This window comes from Sturnira hondurensis, unplaced genomic scaffold (genome assembly GCF_014824575.4).
Source record: "Sturnira hondurensis isolate 20B ecotype Veracruz unplaced genomic scaffold, ASM1482457v3 Scaffold0001872, whole genome shotgun sequence".
NCBI lineage: Eukaryota > Metazoa > Chordata > Mammalia > Chiroptera > Phyllostomidae > Sturnira > Sturnira hondurensis.
The window spans coordinates 32,924,514-32,941,293 of record NW_028074503.1 but is presented as its reverse complement, the minus strand read 5'-3'; the positions used below and the strand labels follow the sequence as shown (position 1 = coordinate 32,941,293).

The 16,780-nt window shown below is 42.4% G+C and overlaps 1 protein-coding gene across 1 annotated transcript in view; it reads right to left on the bottom strand.

Annotated features, from left to right (window-relative positions):
* Positions 1–16,780, bottom strand: part of PHLPP1 (PH domain and leucine rich repeat protein phosphatase 1) — a 172,676-nt gene that overhangs the window by 49,300 nt on the left and 106,596 nt on the right. Inside the window, exon 4 of the mRNA XM_037035406.1 lies at positions 16,151–16,317. Within this exon, the coding sequence (XP_036891301.1) occupies positions 16,151–16,317 (167 nt within the window). The remainder of the gene's footprint in view (positions 1–16,150; positions 16,318–16,780) is intronic.

The following is a 16,780-nucleotide window of genomic DNA, read 5'->3' as shown; positions in this document are numbered from 1 at the left end:
CTTGGTAATCTACACAGACAAGAACTCTAACTGAGTACGTTCACAATTGCGTACCCCAAGGGGCACACAACCAAGTGCACGATTATTCACAAAGGGTGGGGGCTCTGAGGGGGCAGAAGGCCAGACCGGCGACGGGCAAAGATGGCAGCACAGAGCGGACGGAATCACTGCTCTGCCGAATGGATGACATTTCCTTCACGTGCATTTCTTACTGCCTTTATATTATAAACCAAAAGTCTAGTAACCATGATTCTGTATCTAGACACAAGGCGTGCTAAACTATCCAGGGGTTTGATCAATTAACGTTTTTACCTCTCCCTTTCTTTCTCCAATTTCACAGCCAAAAATAATTAATAGCAAAGCAGGACTGACTGGCACGCACCTTAGAAGTGCCACTGAGGGGACAAAGCAATCGCCCGTGCTGGCCCTGCACTCGCTCAGCTTCTCTTCTTAGCTAGACCGCAGTACACGTACCACGTTAGTGAATTTTAGACTCTTCACTAGCTTTATATGGATTTTTCCCCTTCGGTCACTGAATTTCCAGGTATAATTTTCCAAACTACTCCCTTGAGCAAATTATTTAACACTGCGAAAGGGAAGAGTGCTCCACTCCTCACATGAAATCCAAAGGTTACAACGCAGCACGCTGCCACGTTTTACAGGACAGGAGAGAAAAGGCCAAGGTTCTGTGATATCAAACTTAAGAAAAATAAACACCCACAAAAGCTGCCAGTTCTCACACACCGCCCCGCGAGGGCTGCTTTTATCAGGTCACAGCCGTGCTTAATCCTTTCTCCTTTCTCAGCATTTATCCACTCCACACTCAAAAATGTGTGTACAAAATTCTTACTGCCTCTTGGGTTAAGGGGGATGGCATGACAATTATCTGGAATCATAATACTTACTGGCTTTTCGATCCATCTAAATCTTTAGTAGTCTTCCTTTCAGGAACTAAGGACATACCACTAAAACAAAATAACGGTATCATGGAAGTATTCTTAAAACGTATTTCAAGTGTGCTTAAAATGGGCGGTAGATATTACACTCATGAAGAGGAAACCATGCTTGTTTTACTCCATGAGTCAGAGGGAAAAAAATCCATTACTATTTTCTGGAGTTATCATTCACTATAAGTGGGTCAAAAAAAAACAGACTCCCAGGGTGACTGGATTTCTGCTTCACAGTAACAGCCCTGTCTTCTCCCTTCCCTGCAGGGGTCACGCTAAGAAGACACTTTGGAAATCATCAGGCTTCAATAGTAAGGAATGAAGGACCTGCCTGAGCTGTGAGCCGAGCTCAACCCTCTGCTTTCCATTAGTTCTGAAGGGCAGGCCCCTAATGAGGGTTCAGAGGGGCTGTACCCTAGCGGGGTGTTGCCGGGCCCTCAGTGCTCTGTGATACTTGCTATATTAACATGAAGAGGAGGACTGCTTTTATTCGATTACCAAAACAACACCCCCTCATTCTAATGAGCCACACTATAGAAGCATATAAAGAAAACGTCAACAGTCTCTCCAGCTTCCTTCCAAATCCCCCTGCCCTGGCTGAGATAATCAGTGACAAGAGCGTGGTGTGCAACCCTCCAAAGCTTCTCCTCCTTCTAAAACACACACATGCATAGAGATAACCTCCCTCCCTATTTTTTGAGTGGGATCACACCCACACACGTTTCTTCTATAACTTGTTTTCTCATTTAATACCAACAACTCATCTTTCTGAGTCAGGACATAAAAATCTAACTCACTCCTCTGACAGCTGCGTAATACACGGGAGTGCAAATGTAGCACAACGTATTCCATCCTTCCGCGCTGACATTAGGAGGACTCCAGCTTTTCTGCTGTGAGAATAATCCAGCATACCTGCCTGTGCAGCAATGACTTTATTTGTAAGATATGTACACCCAATGCCTTACCCATAATTCTGAAACCCAACAGGCTCTGAAAACTCAAAGGTCTTTCACTGATTCATATGGTGGCAAAAGCTGACCTGGCCTAATGTGAACATTCACTTCTTCTCTCTGGAAATATGAACGCGTTTGCTTATGGAGTGCTGTCCCAAAACCTGCCAGGGGTGTCACACAAACATACAGCATAGACACCACACTGTCTTCGGTAATATGTAATAATTCTCTGAATCCTGAAACAAAAATGGTCTCAGGAGTTTGAAAAAAGGGACTGTGAATCCGTATTTCCAAAAGTATAACCCGCTGATCCGAGAGCATGTACAATTTAAATTTTAATACACACTTTAAAATTGCCCCAAAGCTGCAGAAATGCAGGAGGGGAAGCTCTTGCCACCCCGCCTTCCTGAGCGTGGCCCCGGGTCTAGGGCTGCTCAGCTGACTGGGTGGCTGCAGGCCTTGGGCCATTTCTATTCGTCCTTCTCAGTGACGTTCGTCTTCTTTAAACGCTGTGCCACACGCAGGGTCCTCTGCTGCATGTACCCCGTGACTCTCCTAGCCTGCTGTTCTGTTTTTCCCACAGTTAGAAGTGGGTTTTGCCACAAACCAATTTTTATTTGCTCAAATTTGGCAATCTTTTTCTTTATGGAGTTTGTGTTTTTCACCTTGCTTGAAAAGGTCCTTTTATTCCATCTCAAAGTGGTATAAGTGTTCTCTTGTATTTCCTTCTAATATTTATGTATTTTAGTTTCTACATTTAGATCTTTATTTTACTTGACATTTACTTTTACACAGAATGTTAAGTAGAAGTCTAATCATTTTTTTCTGGTAGCTAATCATGCCAACACCATTTTATTACAGGAAGCATCCTTTACAAAATCCATTCCCTCTAAATAAATTTCATACACTGGCAGAAGGGAGAGAACAAGCAGAGAAAGCTTGGCACTGCTCAACTGAACGAGACAAAGAAAAAAGTCTGGGCAAAAACAAGTCACATTTACTTTTTCTCTCTTTCCTTTTTTCCAAGAGAATTTATAAAATCAAGTGCCTGTGTTTTTGTTCTTCCTAGGAGCACACTTTGTGGTTTTGAGCCAGTAAAATGCTTTAATAAAATGATTAGTTTACAGAGTAATGCTTTTTATCTTTAGAAAGACAACTCTTCAGACTGGTATCAAAGTACTTTTAAAAATGTGTACTGAGTGGATCATTCTTAAGAAACCTCAGTGAAGTGAGTGGATGAAAGAGACATCAGTAACTATCTTCCATGCACTCCTCAAATCCTGGTTTCCTTTCGTGTGGCACTTTACTGGCCCTTGAACTTAGCCCCACGGCATGTTTTAATAGTTCTGCCCCAATCCAGGTATGGTATAGGGCAACCTGTATGTGCTATGGTAGTTACGTAAGAAAGCAAAACAATTTGCACAAGACTTAAAAGGCTCTCTCTCGTGGATGCAGAAGGAAGAAAAGACTATCGTCTGCCCTGTGTTCCTTTGGACAAGCCTGTGGTTGTGGTGGCATGAGAAGCAGTTCAACGCCTGGGTCTGCTTCCGAGCTGCTGGGAATCCCCGCGCCTCCAAAAGCACGACTCAAGTCCTTTCAGCCCTCACCCTGCTGGCCACACACTCGAACGGCACTGCCCTGGGACTGAACTCTCCTCGCTGACTTCTGTTTCTCGGTTCAGCATTTTCTCCCGCTGTCCCTTTATGACTTCTGAAGTGAGATCCACGGGAACTTATGTATGCCGTTTTGTTCCAAGGCCCGAGCAGTCCGCCAGCCTCGTTCCCACAGAGCACCTGCCTGGGTCTTCTGGGAGGTTCAGCCCACACAAATGCTAATGTGGCACATGACCAGCTTCTCAAGGCTGGAGCCAAAATAAACAGAAACCATCCCATCTTAAGCCTAACCATCATACATGACTCTCCATACAAGCAAAATAAGCATAAAACCTTCTCATATGACTAAGGAAACAAAAATAAATACACGCATCTTTTACTTGAATAAAATGAAAATTTACAGCCACAAAAGGATTTGAGCAAAATTTCCTTAATTGCTGCAGATGTTAAAAAGCATAATAAGTATACCAAAGCTGCACCTGATAAACATAATTTTTCCAAAATAATAATCAAGGAAATAGAGAATACTCAGGCTTAGCAATAATTACAATGGACATATTGCTGTAAAGGCAAATGAAAGCATCGCATAAAGAAAGAACATTTTATCTTTATCTTCTGTTTAAAATAATTCGAACCAGACGCACTTTTGGTTCCCTACTCGTGCCAGACCGTAGCTGAATTAGACCTTTGGACACAACAGTCTCTGCGGGGGAGGGGAAGTGGGAGCAGGGGCAGCTTCCCATGAATAAAGTAAGTACTGGGCTGGCCAAAAATTCGTTTGATTCTTTCCATAATATGCTCTAGTAGGGCTTACTTGTCTTTAATGCCATTCAAAACAATTGTGTTGGATTGCATGGGAATGGGTGTCAATATCAGCATTCATTAAAAAAAATTATCAAAATTGGTGTACTCCTTGTAATACTGAAGATAGAAGAAATATACAATGTATTATTTCGGCATATTATGCTTTATTATTTCAAGAAAGGTAAAAATGCTACTAAAACACACACAAAAAGATGTGGGCAGTGTGTATGGAGAAGGTGCTGTGACTGATCAAATGTGTCAAAAGTGGTTTGTGAGGTTTCGTGCTGGTGATTTCTCACTGGACGGTGCTCCCTGGTCGGGTAGACCAGTTGAAGTAGATAGCGATCAAATTGAGACATCAATTGAGACAATCAACCTTCTACCACACGGGAGACAGCTGACATACTCAAAATATCCAAATCAATAGTTATTGGTGAAAATAAAAAATGCGTCTTATTTTACGAAAAAATAAATGGACTTCTTGGCCAACCCGATGCATCGTACAGAAAGCCACTGCAAATCGCAAGATGGCAGTGAAGTGCAAACTGCAATCACTAGATGCCACGGTGACCCTGCACTGATTCATGAAAACAAGGAGTCATAACCACCGTAAATCTGAAATTTTCTGACTCTCTAATAAACTGGCAACATAATGACCAAAAAGACAAGTGAGAAGTGTGTTAATCCTGTGACAGTCAAACACAGCTCTCTTATGGAAATGGATTCTTCACTCTATCCGTGACTACATTTTAAAAATTTTCTCACCCAAAGGTCTGCCACAATTGGCCAATTTAATTGCAATACTATTCAAGAGATGTTTCATATCAACCACCACATTAGTAGAACAAATAACAAAAATGTAAAACAGTAGATTTCTGTAAAAGGAAGAAGGTCACACCATTTCTGCTTCTTTTCAAAGCAAAACAGATGCATACAGTGTACCTGGATAAAACCCCAGTTGAGTCACACAGGACATATAAAAATGAACACTGGGCAACATCTTTATTAAGGAGATTAGGTTATCAAAGGGGAAAGTGAACGTAAGCTAACGCCAGGGAGAATGTCATGAAAATGTGCCATAAGTAGCTTAAGCTCCCACTATGAACAGACTAGGCTTATCTAGTAGTTAAACCGAAAATATCCAACGTCCAAAACGTTACTAGGAATATAAAAAGTCTGATCCGAGAACTGAACCATTCATTCACCGAACATTTTCTGACTTCTCATTGTGCACAAAGGTGTGTGAAGCATGCGAGTATCAATTTGGCATGGTTTTCACCCTCCCACAACTCGAAACAGTTTGGGAGCAAAGCTGCTGTAATACAAAACAGAAGACGAAACACACTGGAAAAAGAATATCATGAGTGCTTCCAGAAGAGAAAACTCACTTTTATCTAAGGGATACGAACAGAGTTCAACAGGCAGATGGGGATCAGAAGAGAAGGCATTCAAAGAGCAGAGGGTGGCGTGGCTATTTCTCGAACTTGAGCATGCAGTTAAAAATGCAGAACCCTGAGCCTCACACCCAGAGGTTCTGGCTCGGCCGGTCTAGGGTGAAAACCAAGTACCCCTGTTTCTGAACCACTGCAGGCAATTAGAAGGCAAGCACTTCATGAGTCATACTGTCAGACACACGGATTTGGAGGGCAAAAACTCATGCCATTGGGAAACAGTAAATAAACTATATTGTTAAGCAAAGAACTCCTGTGGTTGTAAAGGATGCTTAAAAACTAGTCACAGAGCACTTCAAATCCCAGATGAAGACACTGCTATTTACTGGTGGAAATTTCTGAATATGGTGAGTGAAATCATCTTTCCTAGGATGCTCAGATTTGTAGATCGCATAAATCAAACAACACCTCCTCTTCCCGTGTTGCATCTCCACAACACACACGCACACCTGTGTACATACGCACACGTCCCTTTCTACATGGGGTGAAAGTGTGCATTCTGACAGAAAAATTTCAGAACTGTTTGGAAAGTCAGATTTCCCTCGGGCTTGCTCGTTAATTATCAGTCCCAAAGACATCACCAGAGAGGGATGGGTGTGCCCTGCTTCAGAGGTCAGCCAGAGAGCCGGCCAGCTCAAGCATCATGGCCCTAGCCCGCCCATGGGACATGACAACAGGCATGGGACTCCTCCCGCTCAAAGCTCGGTCACTGCGGAGAGCATGGCAAGTGACAGTAAAAATCGAGTGACAGGCATTCCTAGGGAGCACAGAAACCCTTGTGGGCCTTTAATTTTCGAGGTCACACATGTAGTTGCCAGAAGGAGCTGCGGAGTTAGCTGTGTCTGACCTGCAGCAGAGGAGAAAGGGAGAGAGAGGAGCATTACTGCTTTCCACACTGGCAGCCAAAGAGTCATTTCCGAAGTCATGGGCGGTGACGTTCACCGCGCTCCCGAGCTGTGATGACACTGTGCGGCCCACAACCGCAAAGCAGGCATCCACTGGCCCTCTCAATGCATGCCTATGCTCATCACTGTCCCCTAAGACCTACGCAGAGGGCAAAGGTGGTTACCATGCCGAACAGCAAGTATGTACAAATACTAGGTTTAGCATTAAACTCCTGCAGTTAAGTTACAGCTTAGAGAGTACAGCAGGAGCTCAACTAAAACAAACGGAAAAACGGAACTGGCCAGAATACAATAACCTCACTGGAACCAAGCCAAAGCTTCTGGAGATCACTCCCCACTTATTTAAGAGGAACAAAAATGTTAAAGGAACAGCTTAAAGGACCCCAAGAAGTCAATAGGGCAAACTGTAATTGAGTACAGTCTGGCTGATAAATAAATCTTTTGTCTCTTTCTGAGCACCCCCTTCTAAATGCACTGTACAGGGAAGAAGAAAATAGGCTATTATTGCCAGAAATGAGGTTAGGAGCCGCCAAGAGCACCAAAGCCTACACAATCTCATAGCCCCAAGCACCAGTGAAGGCTTTCCTTTGATCAAATGCTCAGGGAAGGAAAATGGAAATTGTGTGAAATGAAAAGCTTCCCAAGAGGATCAAAACTCCACCTGAAAGCAAAGCTGTGTAAGAAAGGAACTTCCAGCGTGGGGGGGGGGGGGGGGGTNAAAGGAACTTCCAGGGGGGGGGGGGGGGGGGCGTTAACTGAAGGAAGGGCATTTCATCCAGTCCTCGAAACTCCTTCAACAGTGGGCAAGCGCCCCCACCCCAGCAGCGGACGTCCCTTCCCAGGACTCTCGCTCCCAGCAGCAGCACCTGTGTTTCTTCTTGAACACCTGGGCTCAGACACGTTCTTCAGCAGCTGGCTGCTCTTGTTCACTTGTAATTTTTTCTGCGGCAGAGCATTTCAAAGAAGCTGAAATTGTTAGGTACTGCAGTTTACGTCCGACACGTGAGCGGCAAGAATATTTCAGCCTGCTAGTCCTGATTTGTATGTTGACGTGGCATCGCTCTTTCCATTTAAAGGGGGTTTTCAGGAATTACTGATAAAAACAAGGACTAGAATCTCTATTTCTAGAAAAACCTGGAAATGTGAACTTTTGGTTAGGAAAAGTAATTAACATAAGTAACTCCTCGGCTCTGGAATGCTAGATCCCCAAGAGAACAGAGTAGGAAATAAGGTCATTTGTTTTCCACTCCATGGGGATTAAAATGTAAAAAAATGAAGCTTTCTAAGAAGAAAGGTACTTAATAAAAGTGAGGCATAATTACGAGTTTCTCAGGACTCATTTCCTCATAACTTTCATTCTGCTACACCCACACACTAGCACACCCAACTCAGCCTCATTCCTTCCCTCCCACTCTCCTCCCCTCTGAAAACCCCACACCCCTCCCCATCTCTCTTGTTCCTTTCAGCTAAAACAAATTTCACATCTAATCAGAGATCAAATCACTTCTTTCTCCAAGTGTTTAATTCACTCTCTCCTTGGTCAAAAGGTAACCTTTACCTTATTTCAGGTTACATTACACTCATTTTATACCATAGCCTGTACGACACAATCACACACTTACTCCTAAATTCCTCGAAATTGATCTGAGTGCCATAATACATCAGTAATTGATCAGCAATCATTCTAAATGACTACTGTCCCCTTAAAATAGTCACCTCAAACACTAAATATATGAGACGGTTCGACTGTTTCAAGCATTTTTGGATTCTCTCTTCTAAATGAATCATATTCTTTTGATTATCATTAGTGGTGGAAAAAAAACAGCAATTCAATTCAACAAATATTCATTAAATACATTAAGTACAAAGAAAACAAGGAAGCTAACAATTCAGAATAGAAAAAGGTCACCCTGGCTGGTGCAGCTCAGTGGATTGAGTGTGGGCCTGCAAACCACAGGATCGTGGTTCGATTCCCAGTTAGGGCACATGCCTGGGTTGTGGGCCAGTTCCCAGCAGGGGATTCATGAGAGGCAACCATACATTGATACTTCTCTCCTTCTCTCCTTCCTTACCTCTCTAAAGATAAATGAATAAAATCTTTAAAAAAAAAGAATAGAAAAAGGTCACATGGAGTTGAAATAACCAAAAGCTTCAAGAAACAAAAGTCACTACAAATATGCTCTGAAGGGTGGGTAGGATTCACCAGGTGGAGCCTGGGTTTGGCAGATGGAAAGTTAGAAGCGGCACCTTCCGTGCAAAGTGAACGGGAAGGATGTTTAGAGAATGGCAAATGGACCCACAGATATTTTTTTCAGGTAATGCCTTCTTTCCAACTTGAAATCCTTTCTTTAGAGTCTTTTCCTTTGTAATGTTTTCTGAATCATCTCACTATGCTGTCTTCTCATATTACCTTCAACCAAAGAGAAATTTAGTAAGTAATAAATTACCAGTCTCACTTCCTTCTGCAAGTTGCTACAAATGCCATACCTTTTGCAAAGAGGTAGGGTGTACTTAACAGAGTTGGAAAACACAATTCCCACCATTTCTGTTCATTTGCCAAGCCCTGGCAACAGGTCCTCCCTCTGAGAAAGAACTGGGTTCTGCCTTCTACACAATAACATACAGAAAACAGTTATGTAATGAAGGTGATGGGCTGAAATCAACTCCTTCGGCATAGCACCTACACTCTAACTCAGTGTGATTTACATAACTCAAAAATTAAATGTAATGTCAAATATTTAAAAGTTGAGACAACACTGCTATTCCTAGGATAGGAATATTCCTATTGCATAAAATGTGAACCTGTGGTGGGACAATAACAAAGCAACAACAAAATCCAGTATCCAGAGGAGATTGTTAAAAAAAAAAAGTCGGTGGTACGTTTTACTTTTCTTCTTTTATTGCTATGGGAAAAGCCCATTAATAATTCTACAGACACATGATTTATCAAGTAATTTGAAATATCAATTTTGACTTAAAGTTAGTAATCTTCCTATTAAAAACATGACTGCATTCCTAGAGCTTGCTGGGACCACCTAGCTGAGCTGGCTTTGTTTCTGGACCCCAATTCCCTTACAAACAGCAGGAGCTGGAGAAGGCAGGTTCACTTCCTGCCTTAATGGGTGAAAATACCAGTCACCTACACAACAGAAACAAAATCAATTTTTGATAAACACACAGAATTAAGTCATTTGTATTTTAATTATCATCACTTTGTCAACTATTTATTAAAATATAGGCTTATCTCTAAAAGTGGTAGGTAGAAGTGATGCGTAAACTAAATGAGACTATAGTTGTCTCTACAGTTGTCAACTAGTTGACAAATTGATGATAATTAAAATACACACAAATTACTTAATTCTGTGTGTTTATCAAGAGAGGCAATATTAATGTTCCACTTATATTAACCATATCTCCATTTAGGTCACCCAGATAGTATTACTACTTTTGCGATGGAGAATTATTTTTAATAAAAGTTAAAGAGAGGTAAATAATGCATTATAATTATTAGTGACATGATCAGGAAAGAACTCATTAGAACTCCCCAAAGTTTCTGAAGTTGCCGCTCCCGTATTTTGAAAACTGAGGAGCCCCAGTCCCCATCAGGGGAAAACAAACACTGGCGGCTCCAGGCGCAGTGTCCTCCCTCCAAGCCCGCTGGCCTGCGCGTGCGCACCAGCTCGCTGTCGTCCCAGACTCAGAGCGCCGTTGCAAACACCAACCTGAATGTTCTGTGAAAATAGCTCACTTGTTTAAAGTGAGAATTTGCTACAGGGAGAAAAAGTAAGGGGATATGTGGTCAAGAGAAAAAGTCTCCTGGGATATTTGTCCTAACACTGTAATCTAAATATTCATTCCTTGAGACCGAGATAAAAACATAAAAATAAATTACCTTGGGGACCTCTCTAGCATTCTCCCTGCCCTGTGAAATATACAAGAGATTAGCACTAATCCCTTGAACATGCTAATAAAAATAAACAATTAGATAAATGGCATGTTCTCAAAACTACACACTAACTGTATGAACCTAAAAAACTACATTAATGCTTTTTGAAGTATCAGTTTTCCAAATACAGATTTTCAGTTCCTAGCACTGAATGTGTGTGTGTATGTCAGTGCATGCTCGTACACTTACGCACCTACTGCTCCGGAAAATTAGCGAGAAAACCTTTCTTGGATAATAGGGGTGGGGGACAAAAGTCGCACAGTAGTGTGTGGTGAAAGAGAAAGTGGGGAAAGCAAAGTTCTTCCAACGGGCAGTACAACGGTCGCTTCGCCCATGCCCAGCCCCCACATAACAAGTCCCCGTGGCTCATCTCCCCCATGTTCAAAGCAACAAAAGCAAAATGGAAACTTTTGTTGCAGTAATATCCTATTTGTCAATACAGGTACTGGTTAAATTGAAATTTTCTCTCTGTAAACCCAAACTTGTGCCTTTTCTGTGTTTCTGTTATGCTTCTACCAAAAGACTTCCCAAAGGTTATATAAGGAGGTGTTAGACCAGTGTCCTCTCCCCAGTTCCAAAAGGAGACAGTTTATTCCCCAGAAGTTGAAACGGAGAATTCCCGGCTCGGAGACACCAGGCATTGTAGAAAACTGTTCTGCAAACGAGGGGATCAAATAGAAAGCCACACACTAAGCCTTGAGATTCCAGCTTCTTCCCTGTTGAGCCCCCTGAATCTTGGCATGCACTGCCCAGGCAGAAGACCAAAGGATTCCTCTCCAGTAAAATGACACGCCCCAGGGAAAAGATCCACAGATACTGTCTTTGGAAGTTTCCCAATGAAACCACAAGGCTCGCCCCTGACAGCCCTCACAATGAAGCTGTGTGGTGGAGAAGCCCAATTCACTTTCAGTGACTCACCAGTAAACAGGAACAGAGCAAATGATCACAGGGCAGTTAACTCAAATTTCTGACATAAAACTAAATGGGGGGGGGGGTTGTGGGGGACCAAGATAGTGCAAGAAGAAGAGTAAATAAGTACATAAATAAATTATCGTCCCCAGAAACAGAAAAAAAATGTCCCCATGAAAAAAGGAAGAAAATGCTATGAAACTGCATACAAATTGAAACTAGACAGACTCTAGAAAAATACTAGAAATGTCTTTCTAGAAACTACAAAGACAGCAGAAATTCAGGAAGGTTAAGACAAAGTAGAGAAAACCTGTCAAGGAGTAAAGAGGGCATTAAGACAAAGAGAGGAAAATCAGAGAAGCAGAGGGCAAACAAGGAGGTCCCGCCTAGCAGGAATTCAGAGAAAGAAAAGAGAAAAACCAAGGGGGAGGAAATCACCAAAACACCATGAGAAAGTGTCCCAGACACGAAGGATAGTTTTTCCAGATCGTGTTCCGCACAGAGGCTGAAATAAGGAGGGCCATAAAAAGAAGATCCTGAAATCTTTGGGGGTTGAGAGAGAGCGAGAGGAACAAAAAGACAAGTCACCTGCAGTACTTTTCACTGACAATTGAAGGAGCCAGAAAACAATGGTGCACTGGCTTCAAAATCTGAGGACACATGCTTTCCTATCTAGAAGACAGCCACACTTCCAACCAAGTGTGAAAGGAAAACTATTTTCAGATATGTGTCCAATAAATTTGCTCCCACATCCCTTTTCTCAGGAAGATCCTAGAACACATTCCATTAACAAGAGGAAGTAAACCAAGAAAAGAATTCGCAAGACACAGGAAAATTAGGGATCCAGGCAAGGACAATGACAAAGGTAACCCCAGGACAGCAGCTGTGTAGAGGCCCACAGAGCAGGATGGACGCTGGCTCCGCCCCAGAGAAAGGTGCCGAGGACAGCGGGAGAGCCTGGTCAGGAAGCTTAGGGACACCCAAGCGAAAGGGAAGCACACGCGTGAGAAAGACAAGCGAGAGAGGAAAGAAAACACGACCACTGCACTTCAGTGCCTTCACTTTGAATCTTGGTTCCATGCTCAAAAGAATGTCAGCCCTCGACACCAACCTAACTGGAAACTAGCGCCTGTACGCAGAGCAGGGAAGAAGCAGCAGTTTGTACACAGGCTGGGCAGAAGGGGGGTGGCATACATAAGAGTTAAAATCTCATCTCCCACTGTAGTAAGTCAACGTGTAACGCCCCAGATAAGAAAAAACGACAGAGCAGTGCATACAGTGTGTGCTGGAAGACTGAAAGGTGGCTGGCAGTCTGGGGAGGACTTGGGAGTCAGTCTGGACTGGAGTTTTATGCTTCTATTCTTATAATGTCTTTTTGCTTATTAATTTTTTTAAATCTATATAGGATATTAGCTTGATGGGGAAAATGTTTAAATTTTTAAAAATACAGAACCAAACCAAAGCCAGAAACGCACAACACAGGAGGCAAGGAAACTAGAGAGAGTGACCTGCAGCAGGGAACGCCAGACAGGAAGACGCCGGTTCTCCAGAGCACCGCCTGCAGGGCTCTCCGTGAGAGAGAGAAGTGCTTCCTCCCACAGCTGGTGGACAGCGTGTGTTGAGGGCAGGGGAGCCGGGGAGAAAGGAGGACGGGTGGAAAAGATATTCATCGGTGGAGAATCAACAGATGTGGGAGACTGATCAGGGTGCTATGAAAGAACACACAAGACAATGCCACAAATATCCATCCACCTGCGAATTCACTCACTCCATAAATGCTGGCTCTTTGGAAGCATCATATTCCCCACTCCCCCCATAAATACAAAAGCATTTTGATTCTTTTTCTAAAAAGATTTTTTGAATTATTTTTAGAGAGAGGGGAAGAGAGAGAGAGAAAGAGAGGGAGGGAAAGAAACATTGATATGAGAGAGAACTGTCAATTTCTCATATGTGTCTAGATCGGGGACTGAACTGGCAACCTAGTCATGTGCCCTGACTGGGAATCGAACTGGCAACCTTTCACTTTGCAAGACAGTGCCCAGCCCACTGAGCCACATTCAACAGGGCTGCTTTTCCTTTTGCTTATTATGAAATATACAAAGAGAAAAAGACAAGACATAGAAATGATCATCCAAGTACCAACTATTCATCTTTTAAAATATTAATATTTTTGTTGTTTGCCATTAATTTCTTTCATGTCTGCTAATTTTTCTATTTAAAGAAAAAAGCATTATGCATTTAGTTGAAACCCTCTTCAAACCACTTCCTCCTAACCCCATTCCCCTAACTGCCTCCCAGAAGAGACCCATAAACCTGAGTTTGGCTACATCTCCACGCCCCGCATGCCTGAAACGAGGGCAGTCATTTGGATGAATTCTATGCCCCTTTCTGTTCTAAAACACCATGATTCAATAGTATGAGATAAAAGTACTGGATGTTCTGTAACTGAAAGGCAGAAACCTATACTGCTGTGAAACACACAGAAATATCTCAAAATGATTTTAAACCTCAAAAACAGACTGGATCATAATATGACCCTTTGGCCAAAAAATCTTAGTGACTTTATTTTCACAGTGTCAGTAAACATCCTTACCACTGCACAGGGCATAGGAAACCAAAGTTCCAGAAAGTTGTTATGCTTTCCTTTCCTTGTGACTATCAGCTCCAGGGAACAACAAAGAGGGGCTTGAACGTAACATCCGTACTGGAGTTCCACCTGCCCGTGTAACTAATTCAACGTGGCACTAAACTATCCCCAATGTCACTGCCTTCTTCTCTAGCAGATAACAACAGCAAAGAGGTTTTTAAATACTCGTAATGCCAACTGCACTTAAAAGCGTTCTTGATGATGCAAGAAAGTCATCTGTGTTACCTCTCGGCCTGTGAGCCCATGTCTCCGTTTTCTGGGTGAGAACATGGGAAGTGCACACAAAGGGCACTCGAGGATGATGGTCAGTTCAAGGAGAACACTTGTGTGACCCTTCCAGCTGCGAGCCAAACGAGTCACCGTGTTTATGGAAGACCACTTCTATGCGAGAGAACAACCGACAAACACGTTACTTAGACCTGGGTGCTCGGCAGGTGCTTTCTCGACAGTGAAGGAGGAGGTCAATTCAGGAAAAACCACTGNATGTCTCCGTTTTCTGGGTGAGAACATGGGAAGTGCACACAAAGGGCACTCGAGGATGATGGTCAGTTCAAGGAGAACACTCGTGTGACCCTTCCAGCTGCGAGCCGAACGAGTCACCGTGTTTATGGAAGACCACTTCTATGCGAGAGAACAACCGACAAACACGTTACTTAGACCTGGGTGCTCGGCAGGTGCTTTCTCGACAGTGAAGGAGGAGGTCAATTCAGGAAAAACCACTGACAGCGTTTGCTGCCAAAGGACAGCCTTCCAGCTTCCAACTGAAAATTAAAATTTTGGAAAACTTTTTTCTACCACGATCCTGACAACATTCCAACACATAAATATTTTTCTGATGAGATAAGTGGTGATATTAACAACTGTGATTTCTTGAAATTGCATAATGAAATGTGTTAACATTTGAAATATCTGTGTTACCCAACAAACCGGTATTTTCCAAATGACCGATACACAATGCAGAAAAACAACGTCTGGACCAAGGCCCATTCAAAGCACAAGAAAAACCAATGGATCCTAATGGAAAACCATTTTAAATGTTCACTAATCAGGTTTTAGACTCCACATTGGAACTAACATTTAAGAAATAACTGCTCATCAAGTTTTGGGATAGTATCAAAAGAACAGTCACAATTATCAGAAAAGACCATTAAAATACTCTTCCCTTTTCCTATCATCTACATAAACTGTACACTAAACACTTACTGAATTATTCTTCCTGGATGTTAAAAACCATAAACACATAATCACAATGATTAATTACCACAGTTTAATCTCTGATCATTATCGGTCATTTTAGAACAAATAACAATTCATTATTTATTCTTCTGCAGTTAGTCTCATATAGTTACAACACATATATATGTATCAGAGACTTCATTTACCATAGAATCAAAACTGATCATTGCTCCAAAAAAGCAAACGGAAACGAATATGGTAAATCCTTACATCTGTTTTAGATACATACAAATAAAGTCCCTTTTCTCTAGTGACAAAGGAGTAGACCCTACTCATTTAACACGTGACTCCTGAAATCTACACACTAATCACCTGGAAGACCTAGATGGTGTTGACGGATCTAAATGGTTCTTAAATTTCTAAGGAAATGTCTTTTCATGGAAAAACCCAGACCTTTCATAAATTTCAAAAGAAATAATTCCAAACCCCTTTAGTTCAGAAGTAGCACATGAAACATCATGAACTTCTCAATGACCCATTTGTAGACTGGTTAAGAATTAAAGAAGAGAAATGTTCTTCTTATATAAATCCATCCTTTTAATGAATATCATAAATCATTCATTTCTAAGGCAGGAAACTTGAACAAAAATTCAGAGTAAGAACTGATACTGTCTTCACCAATAAAGCCGTAGTACCTTGCCCTGTGAAAGCAAAGTTACACACTGTAGCTTTTTAAGTCAGAATATTCCAGAAACAGCCAGAAGCTGACGCCACTCCTGACCCACTGCAGCACGCTCACCTTTGCAGTTCACTGAGCCCCCGGGCAGTGGGCAGGCTGGGAGTTTGCCTCAGGAAGTTCTGCTTCAGGTTGAGATGAGTGAGGTCTTGGCTGTAGAAGAGGTTGGCAGGCAGATGCTCCAGGCTGCAGCATGAGAGGTCCACTGAGCTAATACGCTGCGAGGCAACCTGGGGGGGGGCACAAAAACACAGCTCCATTACCACTCGGCCCACTTACCCAGCGACGGCTCTCTAGGGATGGAAATGAGAGAGCCGCATTTGGGAAAAAAGACACACTACGCAAGTAGCATTATTAATCCAAATATCAACCAATGGAAAATTTACTTAGTACAGATCTGAGTCAAGTACCTGCTATAAAAGCAGGAACCAGTGTCCAGGCAGGGGAGGAACTCAGAGTAACCTAGTGCAGAAGACAAGTCACCAAGAGCACAGATTATCCTATTGAGTTTAGTGACATCAGTGGCCACCTCCAACTCTAGAAGTTACATTCCTGAAAACATCCAGGATAAGAGAATTCGGAGCTAAATAATACAAGGCTTTAGAGTAAATACAGGGTTGGGAGATAGACACTTAACTGACCTCTGAAAGTCCTTATATATTTTAATTTAAAACAGTGGAATAAAGCACGGAC